At 35.3% G+C, this 19,836-nt stretch overlaps 1 protein-coding gene across 11 annotated transcripts in view; it reads left to right on the forward strand.

Annotated features, from left to right (window-relative positions):
• Positions 1-16,790, forward strand: part of ZNF385D (zinc finger protein 385D) — a 436,921-nt gene extending 420,131 nt beyond the window's left edge. For all 11 annotated transcript variants that reach the window (XM_083825066.1, XM_083825063.1, XM_083825069.1 and 8 more), the window contains 4 exons: positions 5,589-5,822; positions 7,761-7,939; positions 9,322-9,423; positions 13,497-16,790. In XM_083825066.1, the coding sequence (XP_083681192.1) occupies positions 5,589-5,822; positions 7,761-7,939; positions 9,322-9,423; positions 13,497-13,730 (749 nt within the window). In that variant the 3' untranslated portion in view covers positions 13,731-16,790. The remainder of the gene's footprint in view (positions 1-5,588; positions 5,823-7,760; positions 7,940-9,321; positions 9,424-13,496) is intronic.
• The last annotated feature ends 3,046 nt before the right edge of the window (positions 16,791-19,836 follow it).

The raw sequence follows: 19,836 nt of genomic DNA on the forward strand, positions 1-19,836 counted from the left end.
ATTCCTGTTTGGTCATACACAGGTTTGTTTATTATTTCAGAGCCCTCAACTTGTCCAATATGGTACACTGATTAACATCTGTCCTGTAAAAATCAGTCAAATGTCATGAATTCTGATATTTAGTGTTGTTTCATTGAAGGAGATCGAGGTATTGAAGTATACAACTGTCATTCAGATTTCAGGTAGTTAGATCTTTTTTAAAAAAGAAAAAAAAAGGAAAAAAAAAAAGTAAGCTTTGTGATTTATGGTATTTAAGTCTCTAAGCCGTGCATTTGTAAATTTTTTTTTTTTTCTTACAGAGAAATTATGTGAATCCTTCTAAGTTCTAAAAATATACATCTGAATCTCTAAGTGAACGATATCCATGTTGGGTGGGACAGATCTATAAAACTACATTGAATCCAGGTTTTGAATGTAAAATTAAAAATAACAAATGGAATTTTCATAATATGATACTGAAAAAAATCTGTACAATATATTGTAATGGGACAAATATCAATCCAAACCACAAAATATGCACAGTTGTATTATCCACATAAAAAGGAGGAGGAGCTGATACATTCAAGTCAAAGTTCCCCAAAGTGTTTTATTTAAGTGCCAGATCCAATCAATGTGCTCACACACATGCTTATTTTTAAGCACAAGAGTACAGAAAGTCAGCCAAGCACAAAATAAAGTTGATCGCAGTTATTTTTGAGATGGTACTTTGTTTATAATACACTCCACTGTTATATTTAAAGATTCAAAAGAAATGTTATCTTATCTTCTAATGTAATTACCAGAGAGGACACAGAACATGGGATTTTAAACACAGACAGACGAAACCAGGGATCCAGTTCCTAGAAGGCAGGAAACTAATATGTTGAGTCTGTTTTGAATGTGCCACCCATACTGGAGCAGTCTGTTACCTGATGCAGGTTTGCTACAGCAAACCAGCTGACAAAGTTACTGCAATAGTGAGACCTCTTATAGTAGTATAGTGAAATACTTCATATCAAGTTCTGTGTGGCATAAGAAAGAACATGCTTTCTGGTTTTCTTTCTTTCCTTTTTTTTTTTTTTTTAATTAGTTTTGTTTTCCTTCCCGGACAGCATTATGGACCAAATGCTCAATGCTCTTATGTCAAAGACAAAGCTGAATTTAAATGAGACCAGAATGCATGAGTAAGCACTAAATCAGGCATATTTTTAAATGCATGCCACTTGAGATTGTGGAAGAAAAAATAAGCTCATAAATAGTTGTGATTTGTTTGAAGTTGGAGCACTTTTCTCTCTGTAGGTCTATTTATAGTTTTAGGATAAGAAATTCTTATGCTTAGTAGCAGGAACTGATGAGTGATACTTTCACATAGAAGAAAAACATGAGTTGACTGTAATTTTCTGTTTCTTCAGTCTAAAAAAAAAATCATGAGTCTTGTAGCTGGGATATAAAATTAATCCTGCTTACATAGAAGGACCTTAATCACACACTTGCAGTTTTCCACTTGAACTATGGTATCTGTACTACCCAAAGGAGTCAATTCTCACTGAATGTTTTCATTCTGGTTTTGTCTTCTTGTTAAAATAAATCGTTGATTTTGCCAGTGAGCAAGATTAGTTTTTAATGATATTATTATTATTATTATTATTATTATTAATAATAATAATAATGTTTATTCCATTGCTATATTAAGACCAGGAACATAAATGAATTTGTTTTGAATCCTGAAGTGTTCCTTTTTTTTGCTGCTGGAGTCCAGTTCCATACAGTATTAGCAATCTGCTTCTATGCCAAAGCCAAGCAGTGACAGTTGCAATAATGAATATTCGCTGCAGGCCACTGGTATGAAAATAGCACAGTGCTGCAAGTCTGCGTCACCAGAAACAAATCTTCCATTTGACTGTGACTGAATTTCCAGCTCAATTTTAGATCATTTATTATTGAAACAGTTCTTAAAGCACTGTCATAATATAATGCTAAGAAATGCTGATTCAGTCTTCAAGGCATCTGTTCAAATGTCTTCCTACTGCTTTTTTTCTTTTTTTTTTTTTTTCCCTTAAACCTTTATAGTTTTAATGTTGTATGCTGTATTTGCAACACTGTAATACATTCAAAGATGCACAGGCTGGTTAGATTAGAAGTTCTGGTAAGAAAAGGATTTTAATTCCTTCTTTGCAAGCCTACTTGACAGCTCTTAGAATGTTTCCCCCATAATTCCTGCAGATAATTGTAAAGATTGTATGAAGAGGAGCAGCTTTGCATCTTTAAATTTGTCATGGCTTTCACATGGTGAACTTGGATGATTTTCTTGTATGTGTTTTGATATCATTAATGTGTTTGCATTAATGAAATATATAATGTATTAAATAGGTGATGTTTTGGAAGGTATATGAGCAGGATATATGTTCTGAATATTGGTATTTTGGAATGATATTTACAATTTTTAGTTTAATTTTTATTTACAATGCTGCCTCCACATATACATATCAAAATACCTTCAAAAGGATTATGATAATTAATTGTATTTTCTTTTCACTTTAAGATAACTAGGTGGTTAAATAAAAGGTCAACATACATATCGAGGGTCACATATTTGAAGCAGAATAAAATCTGCAGTTACTTAAGCTTTTTAATGTATATATATTTTTATCTTATATTTTGTCCATTGCCTTGGGTTTTCCTACGTAATATAAAGAAATAATGGTCCATACTTTTCTTAAGGCATACTGACCCTTGCACCACAAAGCTGGTAATGGTGATTGATATACGTATCTAATTTCCTGCAAGATTAAGATGAGCACCAACTTTGACACCAATTCCTAGTGAATATTAATGCCTTCTTTCTCTGTTCTTTTTCTCTCCCTCCCGCTGTCTGTCCACTGCCTTCCTTTTCACCAGGAAAGTACATTAGCTAGACCTGCTACTGTATAGTAGTCCCAGTAGAAACTGAAGTTTTAAAAGCAGTGTCATGTACCACTGGGTGTGAGCTTTTGGTACACTTGCAGCACCTTTCAGCTCAAGGAAAGCCAATGTCAGCACAGATTTTCTGGAATGGTGAAGGAGTGACTAGTTAAATGAGTAATTTTGTGGACAGACCTACAAAGGCTTCATTTACTCATTATTTTTCCAACAAAAGGCTTAATATTTCAAAATATTGTTTTCGTTTGAAATGTTGTTAATCAGTAAAAAAAAAAATAACAGAATGTTCAGCAAGATAACACCATTTCTTCTGCAGCAGTATTTGATATCCTCAGTACATTCAGAATATTATCACTTCCAGACTCCAACTCAGGAAAAAAAAAAGTACTTTTATTAAACTTTGAGTTGGACCTTTTACTATATGTTTTAATGCCTGGCGGTATATAGGCTATTCATATCACAAACTCATCTTTTTTGGTTTTATAAATAATAATTTATCAAACCCTTTGAGAGAATATATAGAAACATTACAAAATAAATTATAGAAATTGACAAGGCTAGAAAGTTCCTCAGAGGTAACCTGCTAGCTGAAAGGGGGTCAGACCTGGGTTATTCCTACAGATATTTCTTCAACCAGTTCTAAGTCCTTCAATAGGCAATATTTCAGGATCTCTGTAGGTAGGTTATTCTAAGGCTTTAGAGCTTTAATATTAGAAAGAATTTCCTGGTATCTAATCTAAGTCTCTCTTGCTGTAATCCAATAGTCCTTGTCCTATTAGCAGGGATCAGGGAGAAGAGTATATTCTCTTATTTTTAGCTACCTTCTGCAGATCTGGAAAATGTTGTCAGTGTTTACCCTTCACTTTTCAGATTCATAGGTCATGTTTTCTAAACTTCTAATTTGTTTTGGCTTCCTCCCTCACAACCTCTCTCCTGTTAGTCTGCATTTGTATTGCTGCAGAATTAACAACAAAGCATGTCATTGTTAATGTGGTGTTCACTGTCCCCAGACTGGATACAGGGCCGCCAGTGCTGATTAGAGGAGAAAAAAATACTTCATAAATCTTTCACTTCACACTTTCAATATGGCAGAAACCTTTTTCATAACACCATGGTATAAGTGATCTGTGTTCATCTTGTTAGCCACTACTGAAAGCTTTTACTGGGAGGAAAAAAAAACAAGAAAAAAAAAAACAACACTAGTACTGGGGCTAACGTTCTTCATCCTGTTTTAATAGGTTACATTAATCCTACCAAGTGTGGATTCCTGCAATTGTCTTTACTGGAAAGCATCTCGTTTTCTAGACTCCAATGCATTAAAATTGTTTTGAATCATGTCTCCCAGTGTGTTTGCCCTTCCTCTGAGTTTGTTACTGTCTGCTAAATTAATAGGTGTGTCCTTCATTAATGAAATTGTTGAACAGTATTAACATACCTCTGTGGGCTCAGTTAAAGTGTCCCTCCTGCATCACAATACATACTGAGATCTGTAATCCAAAGAATAGTTATTTTGCCTATTCTAATAGCTATTTTGCCTAATACTGCCATGCTTTTTCTTTTCTCTCCCTTTATGACATGGAAATGCATGAGCATCAGTGATGAATGAGGATATTCCCTTTTTCAGAGGGAGAGGTCTGAGTTGAGGGCACTTGGGCTCCAAAATGGGATGGCAAGATGTCTATGAGAACTCTGTAGGGGTTTAGGCTGTCAGCTTCTTGGTGCATTCAGGACTTGGATCCTTGGCAGGGATGTAGACCCTCGGTACTTATTTGTTGGAAAGCAGACTCATCTGGAAACTTGAAGAGATTGCTGGGTTAACTAACAATATTGAACATGGATATTTAGGACTTAAACAAAATGTCATTTATATGTTATTCAAACAATAATATCATTGTGTGTTTTCTCTCTTCTGAATTTGAAAACTACAGAAAAAGCATGTGTTCTTAGATGTAAGCACTAGATTTCCAAAAAGATTCAGATATGTAACGTGCTTACAATTTTTCCAAACATACTAATGACAAAATGAAAGTCTTTTTAGTGTTTGTGTAGGTATCAGAATGTTGTATTTTTAATTACTGTTATTAGTATATATTACTAGTATGTAATATTGGATAGTAATAATGCATGGATAAACGGTGTATTAATAATTACTTTTGTTAATTTAATAATAGTTTTGGCTGACATCAAGTGAAGTATCAATTTTTTTATTATTTTATCAAATAACACTAATACAATTACTTTAATTCTAGTTTTATTAGTACAGAATGTTAAAAATTTAGCTCAGCTACTCAATCAGTGTAAGTATTATGCGGCACTGTGACAGTTTATGTATCTGAAGTGCTGCATATAAATTTTAACTACCTATTGTTCTGGTAATTTACGCAACCACTTTTAGTGGATTATCCTTCAGTCGTACAGTACAGTCTTAATGACCTGTCTTTTCAGTTTATGAATTTTGTATATACTGGGTGTTAGCAGAATGGAGGAGACAGTACATGGCATTTCGATACATGGGACTAACCATACAAAATGCAAAGAATAAGGTCAGATTTAGTTCATTACCATTAGTCAAACTGTCACCAGCATGGTCTGGCTCTCTGTACAGTTACAGTGTTAGGATACTAGCAAGCAAACACCAAAGGTCACAACCTTCTATTTTGTTTCCTTCCATCTCATCCGTTTGCCCACAGACGTTACCACAGGGACACCAGCAATATCAACGACGACAACCGTGGAAATCCGGAAGAGCAGTGTTATGACAACTGAGATCACCTCTAAAGTGGAGAAAATCCCCACGACAGCCACTAGCAGCACCACATGTCCTTCCGTTGAAACTGAGGAAGAAAAAGCAAAAAGACTGCTGTACTGTTCACTATGCAAAGTCGCTGTCAACTCTGCCTCGCAGCTGGAGGCGCACAACAGTGGTGAGATGGAGCAATGCTTGCTTTCTTCCTTTTTTTTTTTTTCTTCTGTCTCAAGAGCTCTGCAATTATCTTCTCCTGAATAGATTAGATCTCTTGCAGCAGGGGACAAAGAGGTGGCAGAAAGCTGGCAATTACATGGAATTCATTAACTAATAAAGAACAGAAATGACAGGCAAAGAGGCTTTCAGAAAAGGGGAAGAAAGAAAATTTATTGCACGCAAGTTACCCATTTTCTTACATTTTAGCTTTTGCAGCTTCCAGACCTTATAGAGCTAAATGACAACTCACGCTTCATTACCTTTGGTGTTCAGAGTTTGCATACTTTTGTTTGTGCCAGCTAGCAAACTGAGAATGAATACCATTAGTTTTGTTTGAAATCTAACAAATTAAGGCTGAAAGAGTGAGTGTCAGTCAGAGTTCAATGATGAGAGTTAGAATTTTTAGGCCCATTTTGTCTGTTATTAACTTGGTAAAATTTATGGTTTTCCTTTGTTTTCATCAAATGATAGTGACTGGTGCATGAGAGGTGAATGGGTAATTGCTTACCTCTGTCTTTCTTAATTTTTAAACCTCTTTTTTTGTTATTAGAGCTAGTAACATCAGTAGGTTCCAGAAGCAGACAACCATCATCCACAGTCACTATTTTAAATGTCTTATTGATTGGCTTTGTGGTAAGCAGTGTTAAAAGATCTTGGAATTTAATATGGAGGCAGTGACCACCTATAACAGTCCTACAGAAAAATTCCTGATTTTAGATGTCAGTGGTTACCTGACAGCAGGGTAACCAGAGTTAAGAGGTAGAAAGAGACCCTCAGGATTGAAAGATAGAGACAATGCTAGTATACCTGAAGTAAAATGATAAATGGTCTTTAAAAAAAAAAAAAAAAAAAAAAAGTTTGACAGGCCTATATAATCTGTTTAAACTAAAAAGGAAATAATAATTTGTTGGTATTCATGAGAAACAAAGCCTAGTCAGTTTCGACCACAGTGTTTGCTGTATGCCAGATCTTCAACTGGTGACAATTCAAGTTCATAAAGCTGTACATATTTAACCTATTTAATTACCTATGAAGCTTAGACCCTAAACATTTTTGTGATCTAGATGTGAGCCAAAACATTACTGTGAATACTTACATACAAACCTCCAAGTTTCTGCTTTCTATGCTGATAAACTGTGTGTGTAGCTGCACACATGCATGCTTGGAAAAGTGTATAACGGGATGCATACAGTGATTATCACTGGAACACTAAATCTGTACATGGCAGTAGTCCATTATCTTCACAGACTACCTGCCTGGAAGTCAACAGTGTAAGAAATTGTTTGGTCTGAATAAAGGTACAGCAATAGACACAATTGCTTTCTATCCAACCTTTATTTTAATTACCAATGCAAGTACATTTTTCTGTCATGCATGTTTCTCACATGTTTTGGTTTCTGTCCAGGTTGCTGCTAGCAACATCTGCCCCTTTGTGGTTTGAGAACTAATTAGTTAATTACAGATTTAAGTGTAAGCTACCTAATGCATACTGTTTATCAATCCGTTCAGAAGGACTACAAATCAAAGGCAACTACACCTTTAATAGCTAAATTACTCTTCCTTTGCAACTGCAATTCAGGTCTTATTAGCAACAGGAGTTAATGAGAAAAGTCACACTCATTTAACTTCACATCAGGATACCTGATTGTGCCACTACTTATTGGTGTGGCTGCTTAGTTCTAGTGAATTACCTACAGACCCATAACTTAATAATTAAATATCAGATGTGAAATACCATTACATTAGTATTAATATGATACAGACATACACATACATATTCCAAGGATAGCACATAGCACCGAGCTGAGGTTCATATGATTTTCTTTTAGAAAGAAAATAAAACAATGAATGCAACCAAATTACGAAAGTTCTTTCTGTTTCCCATTTCTAATGTCTCCAGGGACTAAGCACAAAACTATGCTGGAAGCTCGGAATGGAAGTGGAACCATAAAAGCCTTTCCCCGGGCAGGCGTAAAAGGCAAAGGACCTGTGAATAAAGGAAACACAGGCCTTCAGAACAAAACATTTCACTGTGAAATATGTGATGTGCACGTAAACTCTGAGACACAACTGAAACAGGTACTCAGCTAGCTTGCAGAGTGTGATCCTTGGTTATTCTTTGTTTTCATGGTGATAAAATACCAACACAATCAGTATGTATCAATCTAATAGTTCACATCAAAATGGAGCTTACAGATTTTTTCCATTGTTTTTGTCTTTTATGCTGTTTGTTTAGTTTTTGATATGATTTTCTCCTGTACAGAATGTATTTTCTCAAAAGCTTGTTTATATGTATATATATTACAATATATATATATTGAAGAGTGTTTTTATTTAAAGTGTTATAGAAGCTGTAAGCTGCAACATGTTACAACTGTCTTCAGACTACTATAGTTGTCATGAGCTAATAAACCCTGACATTTAGTGTACTGCATGATATTTGCCTTGACAAAGATGTGGAGGTGGTTGTAGCCAGTATTTTCACAGAATATTGAACAACCTGCTTAAAAATATGGGATGGAGAGGATTTGATTATTTCTTTTTATCAGCGTTACTCTGTAACCGAGAAGCATGACCTCTAAATTGCAATTACACTAAGTTATGTTTGGTCATTCATCAGATGAACAAAGCCTTTGCACTGAAAAACACTTAGTTTAATACCATATGCCTTTTGGAATTAAATGCTTGTTAAGAAACTTTACAAGAATGAAGATAAATTCTGTAATGGACAATAGCAATACTTGTCTTCTGCTTTCAGGAAAAAGTCCAGTTCTTTGTCTCCTTTGTGAGAACTCTCTTGAGAATGAAAATCAAAGTAAAAATACAGTTCTAAAAAAGGTCCCTTACATCTAATACTGCAATAAAGTCTGTGTAGAAGGATTCTTGTAAAATCTAATAGATTTTATGAAGAAGATAATGGGCTTTGTGATTTTACTTCACTGTCGTTTAGTTTGATATGTAGCCATCTTTCAGCTGAAATCTTAAAAGGATCTCTAGGCTTCTTAGGGGATTTAAACCCTTTTGTGACCCTTCTTTTTTTTTTTCCTGTTTTTGAATAGTGAGTGATGTACTATGTAATATTCTTCCAAAACTTTGTATCAGCAGTGGATTGAATTTGATGGGTGCTTTATAAAGACAGGGAGAGGAATTTTTCAAAGGATTCTAGCTTTGACCTAATTCAGGTCTTGTTGAAGTTAACAAAGGTGAGAAATTCATTGACTACAATGGAAGCAAAGTTGAACTGAGCACTGCTGAAAATCACAGTCCCAGTGTGTGGTGCACAAAGGAATCACTCAAACTGGAATAAGCCCTATTCTCATTCATTATTGAATTAGTCAAATAATGCTGTTGTGGAGAGCAGCAGCCTTCAGTATTACAGCACACTTATGGAAAGCAGGACTTGAAATTAAGGAAATATCACTTTTTCTTTTATTTTCTTTTTTTCCAATGTATTTTAACAGCACATAAGCAGTAGAAGGCACAAAGACAGAGCTGCTGGGAAGCCGCCTAAACCTAAATACAGCCCGTACAACAAACTCCAGAAGGGAACGCATCCTCTAGGGGTAAGCCAATCACTGTTTGATTCACAGAATCATACTGAGTAGGGTATTTAGAAAATGAGAATGGAAGAATCTTTAAAATAAGAGGATCGTGTAAGCAATGGGAGTATGCGAGTGCCTAAATAAGGTCATGGAAGCCCACAGGAGACTTTTTTATATCCTTTGAAGGGTGTGGACACGAGTCCTTGTTTTTGTGGCTCTTCTAAATAACCTTAGGAAAGAAGCTAGTTTCAAAGGTCATTAGAGAGCAAAAGAGGAGAGAAACATGCAAACATCAAACAGGATTTTTCCAGTTTTCACTGAAGACAATAGTGGTGAAATAACTAAATAAAGTTCTATAAAACATAAAACCTTTATTCATTCCTCATTTAGAAAATTATTCAAATAACAATTGAAACAATAACAATAAAAAAAATAAATCATCTCTCATTTCATTCTGCTCAGTTTCAGGATGGCTCTGGTCACATTTCCAACTGACAGGGCAAACTTTGTGAAGTGGAGCTCTTGCTAGTTTCAAAAGCTGAAAAACATGTTTACTCTTTAATAAAAAACACCACCAGGATCCTGCCATTAGTCAAGAAACAGTTTATATTGTGGGTGGGATAGTGAAGCATCTGACATTTATCTACATCAGATAAACTGTGTGATTGTTTTATGTGACATGGTGTTTTGTAAGGGTTTATAGATGGTTTTGGCAGGCCGAGGGTGTTGATTCATTGGCCTCATACAGATTAGGCCCCTATTCATTGTCCATTTTCTCTAATGCAAACAAAATTTAGAGCTTTCTTCTGTGAGATTCTTCTCTGCTAGTTGAACTTAAGCGCTTTTCTTGACAATATAAAATTTGTCCTCGTTGGGGCAGGCTTTTTTTTTTTTTTTTTTTTTTTTGTAGTACATTCATGCACTATTCAGTTGTGTAGGAGCTTTCCTAGATATTGCAACATAATGAACTGCACTATTCTGGTAGATCCACTAGTACGGAAATAGCCCCATAGGGTTGTTCAGTAATCCACCTGGGAGACCAAGGTCTCCACTACATATAAGATACACTGAAAGAATAGAGAATGTATAATTAGGGAAGTAGTATATGGAATGACTAAAGCTTCTCTGTCAAGATTATTATTCCTTGAGGAAACTCATTGTTTCCCAGGGGGTAAAAATAACTATTATGTTACTGTTTTTGTACACAGTTGTCTATTTAACAATTTATGTAGTGGTGATTTCTAAGAACTCCAGCCAAGGATCAAGGCTATTCAAATGGTGCATAGACAAATAAAGGCAATATGTCCTTTTCTTTCTTCCTCACTCCCAAGTGCTCTCCATACACAAGTCAGAACAGAGGTGAGTCAAAGGGAATTTAAAGCAGAGAGAATGAGTTAGCAATAAACCAACAGATAGCTATAGTAGAACAGAGGATGCATTTAGTCTTTTTGAATAAAAAAAAAAATTTGCTGTCACTTCAAATGCGGAATGGCATAGCAACAAGCCAAAGATGTGCTAATGTTTATGATGTGCTCTAGACTTTAACTTTCTTTACTCCCCAATAATTTTTCAAGTCATTCACAGTCCCTTAGTTTATTTCACTGTAAATGACATGCATAATGCCTACTGAACTCTTAATGTTGACCTGTGTGTTAATTAGTACTTGCAGATAGATTTGAAAATGAATGTGCATCATACTCCATATAAAAAATGTTACTGTTATTGCAGCTATCTTGAAATCACAATGATGTTGATAAATTAGCTGAAAGTCTAACTTCATTAGAAGTTCCTGATTCCTCTAAGAATGACCTAGCCTTTTAATATTGTCAGCTAAGATCTTTGGTCTTCATGACAACAAATACATGAGCATCATCTTCCTCCCCCCCCCCCCCCCCCCCATGGAAGTTATGAAAAGGACATATTACATTCCCATAGGTTTTCTAAACCAATAGCTCTCCAATGCCATATTTTCAATATCATTTATACTGCTTCAGAGAAAGAAGCTTTATGAATTCCCACAGTACTCTTTTACAATTCAAGAAATCTTGTACCATTGAGACTTAGTTGAAAATGCTACACCAGAAAGAAGTTATTGGGCATTTCATAGCCCAAACTTTCTGCAATGAGATAGCTTTTATGAAAAACATGTTCTGTTGTTTTGGGTTGGTTTTATTTGTACTTCGTACTCAGGATTTTTATTTATTCATTTATTTATTTATTTTGAAAGTATTTTTCTTGGTTGTTCTAAATAAGGCTGAAAAAATATTTACTAAATAAATAGTAAGGGAGGAAGAAAATGTCAAAAGTTCAGCAAGGGAAGCAGACAGCTTGGATCAGTGAATGTAACACTGATCAAGGAGATGATAAGATCATCTTTATCTGATCATAGTGTCTATTGCCTATTTTATCCTCTATTAAGAGAATTACTGAATCTGGTCCCCTCTGAGTATCCCTCTCAGAGCTTTAAAGGACATTGAGACCACCGCAGTTGACAATGGATATTAGGAAAAGTCAAAATCCTGCATCCATCTGGCTAGTAAAGAGCCAATTTATTTATTTATTTATTTATTCATTTATTTATTTTTAAGGAATACAGCGATAACTTTATGAATGATGAAATTCACTTTTGGTGCATGTCAGATGATTTCTTTCTGACTATTCACTCACCAAAGTACTATTGAGTGGAAAGTATCAGACTGATATAGGGCAAGTTAATTATTTGAAAATCCCTTTCAATTCAAGGATGAGAAATTGTGTTTCCTTATGAGTGAAAAGTGTCTGTATTTAGACTGAGATGTACCAGAGCATAGTACATATATTCATATATTAAATACTATATATTCAGGTATATATGCTATGCAAAGGACCTCAGGTCATTCCAGGACACACACCCATCCAGTCAATCATAGCTGATGGGACGTTTTCTTTGTTGGTAGATGAAGTCACTACCCTTATCTCAGAGTTGTAAAACCAGAACAAGGTATTCAGGCTCCTGGCTTCTCATTAAAACCTTAAAACCCCATCAAAACCTCCAGAAATCTATATATAGACTACTCTGATGTTTGCTTTTATGCATACCAAATGTAAATTCTCAAATATTCAAATAATAATGAAGGTCTATTGAGTATTTTCAATTAGTTTGGACAAAGCTTGAGCTTATTTATTTTCTTTTTGCAAACTCTAAATGCAGTTTTCTAAACTGTATTTGTTATTGTGCAAGACTTGTGATTTAAAACTATTTAAACCAAAAGCGTCAGCGGCAGTAACAAAAATATCGTTTGGCACCATGCTAAGTGATACAGGCAAGAGTTTTTCATGACAATATATTTTTTTAAAATCTGTGCCTTTTTCACAGTCCTTATAATAATGAACAGTATCTTAGTGAAAAAGGTCTTCCAACATTTTCTTCAGAAAACAGTCTTCTGAAGACACAGCAAGATGATGTATGACATAGGGAATACACCCGTAGAATTAATCACCTATTTTATTACATGAAACACATTTAGGAGATTTTCATAACTGGTGAAAGATAGACTTTGTTTATGTACTTGTTTTCAGTAGCTGCAGTTAATAGAGAGGAGATAGCTGTGGATCTTGTTTTTAGGTAGAACTTACATCCTAATGATGAAAATAAAAGTACATTCTTAGTCACACCAGTGAATAAGATGTTTTCATTCTGATCTGGTCTCTATCATAAAGCTGTCCAGATGGAGATCTCTTAATTAATGGCTAATTCTTTCTTATTTAATTCTTACAACGTACGTGTAGGTTTACTTAGGTGCAGGTTGCCCAGCCCCCGTAGGTTTGCTTTGATTTCTCATCTCATATTAAATTATAAGTCTCGGTGATGAGGAGGTGAGTCCACAGCCAAGAGAACTTTGAAAGTCTTTGTTTTCTACCAAATCCTACTCACTCTTGTTCAATGTGTGAGATCAAGTCTCCTGTCACAACCCTGCAGCTTGCAGAGTCAGTAACCAGTACAAGGCCTCTCTTAGTTGATTTTCCACTTATAATCTTATGTCAAGCTTCCTGTCATGTAACTAACACGAACAAATTATGTCTCTCTGTTTGTTTGTTTTCTCTTTTCCCCACAGGTAAAATTAGTATTTTCAAAGGAACCTTCAAAGCCGATAGCTCCACGAATCTTACCAAATCCGCTAGCAGCTGCAGCAGCAGCTGCTGCTGTGGCTGTGAATTCCCCCTTCAGTCTTCGAACAGCCCCAGCAGCTACCCTTTTCCAGACTTCAGCACTTCCTCCAGCACTCCTACGACCAGCTCCAGGGCCTATACGGACCACCCATACTCCCGTGCTGTTTGCTCCTTACTGAACTCCAAACAGGAATTAACTGCAATAATTTTTCAAATCAAAACAAACAAAAAAGAAAATCAAGAACATTGAACTATGCAGTGTTTATTTATAGTTTAAAGTATATATGAAGAGCCAGGACTTTTGATAGAGGACTGAACAAATTCTAAAAGGGGGAATGGGCAGTATTTTCTCCAGATGAGAGCATTCCTCTTCTGAGCATTGATCGTTTTAGAAATGATCTCCAGCATTGACTTGTAGTGACATATAAAACTTATGAAGCCTTTTGACTGTGCTTTTTGGCACATATTTCCCTGCAATGTCTTTCCTGCTTTATGAAACAACTTACAAATTTGTCTAAAGGGCATTAACTGGTTCCAATGTACATAAAATACTTTATTCTGTAGATTAAAGAAGAAGGAAAAAAAAAAAAAGAAACACTGTGAATAGTAGTACCCTTATCAATCCTCCTGCCAAATCAGCAGTTACTGGGTATTTATCTGAAAAAAAAAGTAGATACAATAGATGTCTTGTAAAACAGTAGTATTGTGTCTCTATCTATGCCACTAGGTTTCTAACTGAGTTGCAAAAGATAAAATGAACAAATTATGTCACTTGGTAAGTAGTCAAAAATGATGACAATAATGTGGAGCTGTTCCTGGTGAGCAAAATTGTTTTCCTCACCCATGGAAGAATGGGCATGAAGGTTATCTATGGTTAAGACAAGGTAAAAGATAAAGAAGATTTAGTGAAAAAAAAGAATATATATATATCCAAATGCCATACACAGAATAGGTCAAACTTTTATTTAACTGAGAGTGAATGTGTACAGTGTGCATAAATTCAAAATGTGTAAGACAGGATTGATCAAGGTTTAAGGAATGTCAATGGACAGCAAAAAATGCACTCTGGTTATGAAACAGGCCTGACACTTTAGCGTTCAGCAGAGGGAAGACACAAATGGGTTATGCATAGTCATAACTAGCAAATGAAAACCAAGAGAGAAATCCTGGCCTCATTTAAGTCAGTATAAAGTTCCTCCTGACTGCAGTGTAGCCAGAATTTCATCCCAAAAATTGCACATATTCTTTTTATATCATACCAGTGGGAGTGTCTGTAGATATAGGTAACATTTTTTGCAATAGGCTTAGTTTTAGAAACTGATTTATTCTCTTGTTTTATTTCCTACTGATGTGATATAAAATGTTTTAATATACCTATAAAATGTAAACAGCAACACGAGATACATATTATGACATAACTGCACATTGTGGGTTTGGAACAAATACAACCTTTAGGATCTGAAGGGACCCTTGAATTCTGTAGCTGACCTTTATGTATGGGCAGCTTAAAGCCTTATATATTTACTGTGAGGCTTAAAGGGGTTGACTGTGTCCCTTTAAAATAAGATTTATCAGGGGTATATATAGATATACTGTATATATGTTAGAGTAAGAAAAATAACTTATAAACAGAAAATCTACTATATAAAATAATTATATAACCATTGAGTTTCACATGTGGGTCATTAAGTGGTAAGTAACAAACAGCAGAGAAAAAAAAATAGATGCATTGAATCCGATTCTTGCTGCCTGCTTTTTCCCATAGGGAGCTGAAAAGTATCTATTAATATTATGGAGTGCGCTGCTGAGTCACATGCGACCACTCTGATGTGTAGCTAAGTGAAATGCCTACCATACATTTAGGAGGAATAAAAATTAAAAACATAATTTAAGTTTTGATAGGGAAATGATTTAAAATATTTTATTAAAAGGGGGTAATGCAAAATATTGACCATGTGGTTGCTATGTAATACTGCCTGTGGTTAATAAGGACAGGTGGGAGATATAGAGGATGGGAATATACAGCACTTTTGACTTGCAGTTCATCAGTGAGCCTTCCATATACATTGGTATTTGTCATTTTTTAAACCTCTCTGCATATAGATTTTATAAAAATATATATATAAAGAGAGAAAGAAGAGGTTCCATGGATGTCTGTGTCCAAAGAATTCCAAAGAGATGCATTTATTTATCTAGAAGTATTAAAATAAGTTCTATATTATGTATATGTATTTGATCCAGTTTATTTGCAAATGTTTGTGCCTTGAAATGAAATGGGCTTTTGGTTATATTTAATTCACTCCAATGTAGCCATGAATTAGAAGTGATAGCAATTTCAGGGCTGGTTACTAGCTGGATTGCTTTGCTCGAGTTTCCAAAAAGAGAAGAGTACATGGAAATTCTTGAAGTTTAGACACCTGAATAACTAGGGGCTGACATTTAAAAGGGCTCCCTACTCTACAGCTCCCAGTAAAGAGGCAGTAATCATGTCAGCTTTCAAAACCTGTGTCTACCACTCAGAAGTTAGAAATGTTTCCAATTATTTGGGTACATAAACATAGTGTAGTCAGGTTAAACTTGTCTTTGCAAAATCTTGGCCTTGGTCTTTTAAGTCTATTTGCAGCCTTACTTCTTTTTGCAGAAGTTGTAGTGCCATTGCTAGCTGTGTGCAGATTCCTTCTCAAATAGGCCACTGGTTTTCAAGCTGTGCTCCATGAACCACCATTTATCTCCAGAGCCTTTTATAATAAGCGTGTAATTAACATTTGCTAAACAAACAGAGGAGAGATGGCATTCTGGGGAGGGAGGAGGCCTGGACAGACAGTATTTTCCCCATGAAATAATAATGCAGACTGGAGGAGACCCACTAATATCCTGTAGGCTCTTACACATGGCCTTCTGATGCGTGGGCACATGCTGTACATCCTGCCATGTTGTCATGATGCCATCAAAATCAAATGGCAGATTCTTGAGAGAATATGGCCTGTGGCATGTATGGAGGCACAGTACTAAGCACAGAGTTAATACAAGTTTTGCCAGAAATAAAAAGAGTGTCATTCCAACGACTTACATCAGCTAATTCACAATGACACCTTCAGTTTTCTTGGACCTCTTTTGTCACAGTGCTCTATGGAACAAGTTTTTGTTCACACAAGTCTCTTTTAAATTTCAGCTGTAAACAAACTCAATTCTTTTTATGTCTCTTACTCACTACCTAATAAAGGATAAAGCCTAAATGTTAGAATGTATAGTGGATTTTCTGTGCCTTCCTGTTCCACTCCCTTTTGGTCAGTAACAAATCAATGCACCGGGGATGTTAGCACAACAGTTTTATATTATATATATATGTCAAGGAAAATACTGGCACAGCAATCTGATTGGGCAAGGGGAGCTTCCAGTCAAGGGTACATCCACAACAGCTGAAAAAAGAGCTGGAAAATGGAAGACACTTTACACTTATCTGTCAATACATCCAATATGGAGAGCACTATAAAAAGAAATAATAATAGTAATAATAAAATGTGTCATCATATTTCATATTACAGTAACATTCCAGGGCCAGGAGGAAGTCTAAAGCACAAGGAAACAGATAATTTCATTGAAGACACAGTCATTCACTGGAACAACAGTGTGAAATCAGCCTGCAGGGTATGGGTATGATCTCAGAAAAACAAATAGGTTCAGGGATATTTTCTTAAATTCTATGCTAAGTGTTAAATAATGACTCTTCTGTTCTGACCCAAAGAGATGGTACTTTTGTGGGAGGGATATATATTTATATTTTTATGCTATCTGCATTTTCCCAACTATCACTGGCTTTAAACCTTTGTTCTGAAGGTTCATCATTGCTCTGAACCATGAAATCAGTTACCTTCATGAAAGCTGCTGTAAAAGCTGATGTGAGAGGTCAGTAAGCAAATGGTATAAATATGATGATCTAAAATGAACTGGAAGGAAAACAAAATGAACTGGCTGTGTCAAGGAATATTGTATTTGAGAAATACACATCTTTATTTTAAAATAAATATATATATATAATTAAAAATAGCTAAATAAAGTTAATATAACTAGAAAAAATTACATTTGTCATTTTAGTAATGGGATATCAAAATTGGCACTGTATTTTAAAAGATGAAAAGACTTTAGCTGTTGAATCAATGCAAGGATGCAATGTGTAAATTTAATGTCTCACACTTACTATCTTCTAGTTATGCCAGGAATACCATAACTGAATGAACTTGCCTATAATCACTTCTACTTCAGGTCCCAAGGATACAGTAGAGTACTGGCCCATTGTTCCATGGAAGCTGAAGTCCTGTTTCTTAGTAGCCTCTGCTTCTGCCTTCTGCTCCCCCAAAATTCAAAACTTTTAGATTCTCTTTGAAGTATCTTGGAGAATTTCTATCTTAATAGCTCTCATTTTTGCAAAAGTAAATGTCGTTCATGAACATAAGACCAACACTGAAGAGCAAGACCTGAAAAAGTTTCTACATGATTACAACATTCTTGTGGGTAAATATAAAAGCTACCCACATTGTTTGGATGCATAAATCTCTTTGACAACAGGTGAATTTGAAAACGTAAAACACTTTTTAAAGGATCTGTGATATTTATTTACATAGATGGCTAAATTGCCACTTTTAAAAATCAGTCCAGTACAGTTTAGGCTTCAAGGGTCTAAGCACCTAAAGCACACAGAAAACTAATCATGGGGTTCCTGTTAACCTAGATGTCTTTGAAAATGTTAGCCTATGCTATGTAAAATACTACAGATTTTTTTTTTTTACATCGCATCTTCCCCTGTTCTATTTGTTTATCTGTAAGCACCATTACTTCAGTGCTAGTGGATCACACAAAGGCTTCTGCACTGGGATTCAGTGCATGACTAAAAGAAACAGCAAACTGATAAATCCTATCTTAAACTGGTTGAATTCTCAAACACACAGTTAAAGGTTTAACCAGTGCTGAGGGCTTTATGCCCTCCCACACACACATTTATTAAAATTCAGGACCATTTAGGAGTAAATGTGACTATCTGGAGGATGGTGATTACACAGGCTGATCTGAAATGTCAGAGGCTGAGTCTGTGTTCGAGACCGAAATTAAGGATAGTACGAAAACCATAATGCTCTTAACCCTGGGACTCCTGAAAGCAGTTGCAAAGCTTTTTGACTGCAGCAGAGGCAATTTTTTCTCTTCAGTGCCTGAGGCCTTTTGCAGTCATGCTGTGTACTGCAATTAGGTGTCATTCAACTCTGATTCAGTATTGATATATTGATAAAAAAACTTGGCTGAGACTGAAACATGACTTAGTGGCTGCCTAGTTTCTGTGATCAGCTTCATGCTGGGATGGTGGATAAGTAAAGAGAGTCAAAAGAGTCAATGCAATGAAAATGGTAAAATAATTTGGTTCCTTTTACTTGTGTAATGTGTGGCAATTACAAGCTGGGACACTCAAGAGAGCCTGAATAAAATAGGCACCTTGAAGGTCATGAGATTGTAAGTTTGAAAACAATTAACTTGCTGATGAGAAAGATCACAGAAGACTTTCTTTGGCTTAGATAGTTCAGTTGCTTTGTAGCAATGGGCTTCACACTATTTACACTGTTGCTACACTGACATTTGTTCTGTTCACAACAGAAATTGAATATTTGACACCCATAATGAGAAGAAAGTACATATTAGTATTCGTTACATAAATATTGGATACTCAGTTACAGGAGACAAGACTTTTTTTGTGAAATCCATGTATTCATGTCTGGTCATACAAGCCAAGATATCACCGCATCTCATCCACACCTTGATCTTCCAGAGATGATAGCCATATTTTGTTTGCTTTCATTACTAGTTGATTTTTCTTCTATTTTACATTATTCATATGTTCATCTCTCACGGGAATGAACAGAATCCTTATATATTCCCTTAAAAAGCTAGTATTCATCAAGCCTACTGATGGATCATTTGATCAGAGTCAATAAATTGAAAAAAAAATTGAAAGCAGCAGTGCCATAGTAATAGTAATATGTTATGAATAGAGAGCGTACATATACTGCAGTACTCTTTATCTAAGCTAGTCAGAGTTGTATGACACAGTTCTTTAGTCTTTCAGTTTCCTGAAATGTTAATCTTTGGGGATTCTTCAAAGCTTTAATTAAATGTAATGTTATTTCTTATGTTCAGTATAAACAGCTAGGCTATTTCTGAGTAGAAATGCAATAGAAAAAAGGATAAAAATCATAAACCATTTTCTCACTACAAATACCTGCAACATTTGTTAACAGCTCC

The sequence above is a fragment of the Anser anser genome (assembly GCF_964211835.1).
Source record: "Anser anser genome assembly, chromosome: 2".
Taxonomy (NCBI): Eukaryota; Metazoa; Chordata; class Aves; order Anseriformes; family Anatidae; genus Anser; species Anser anser.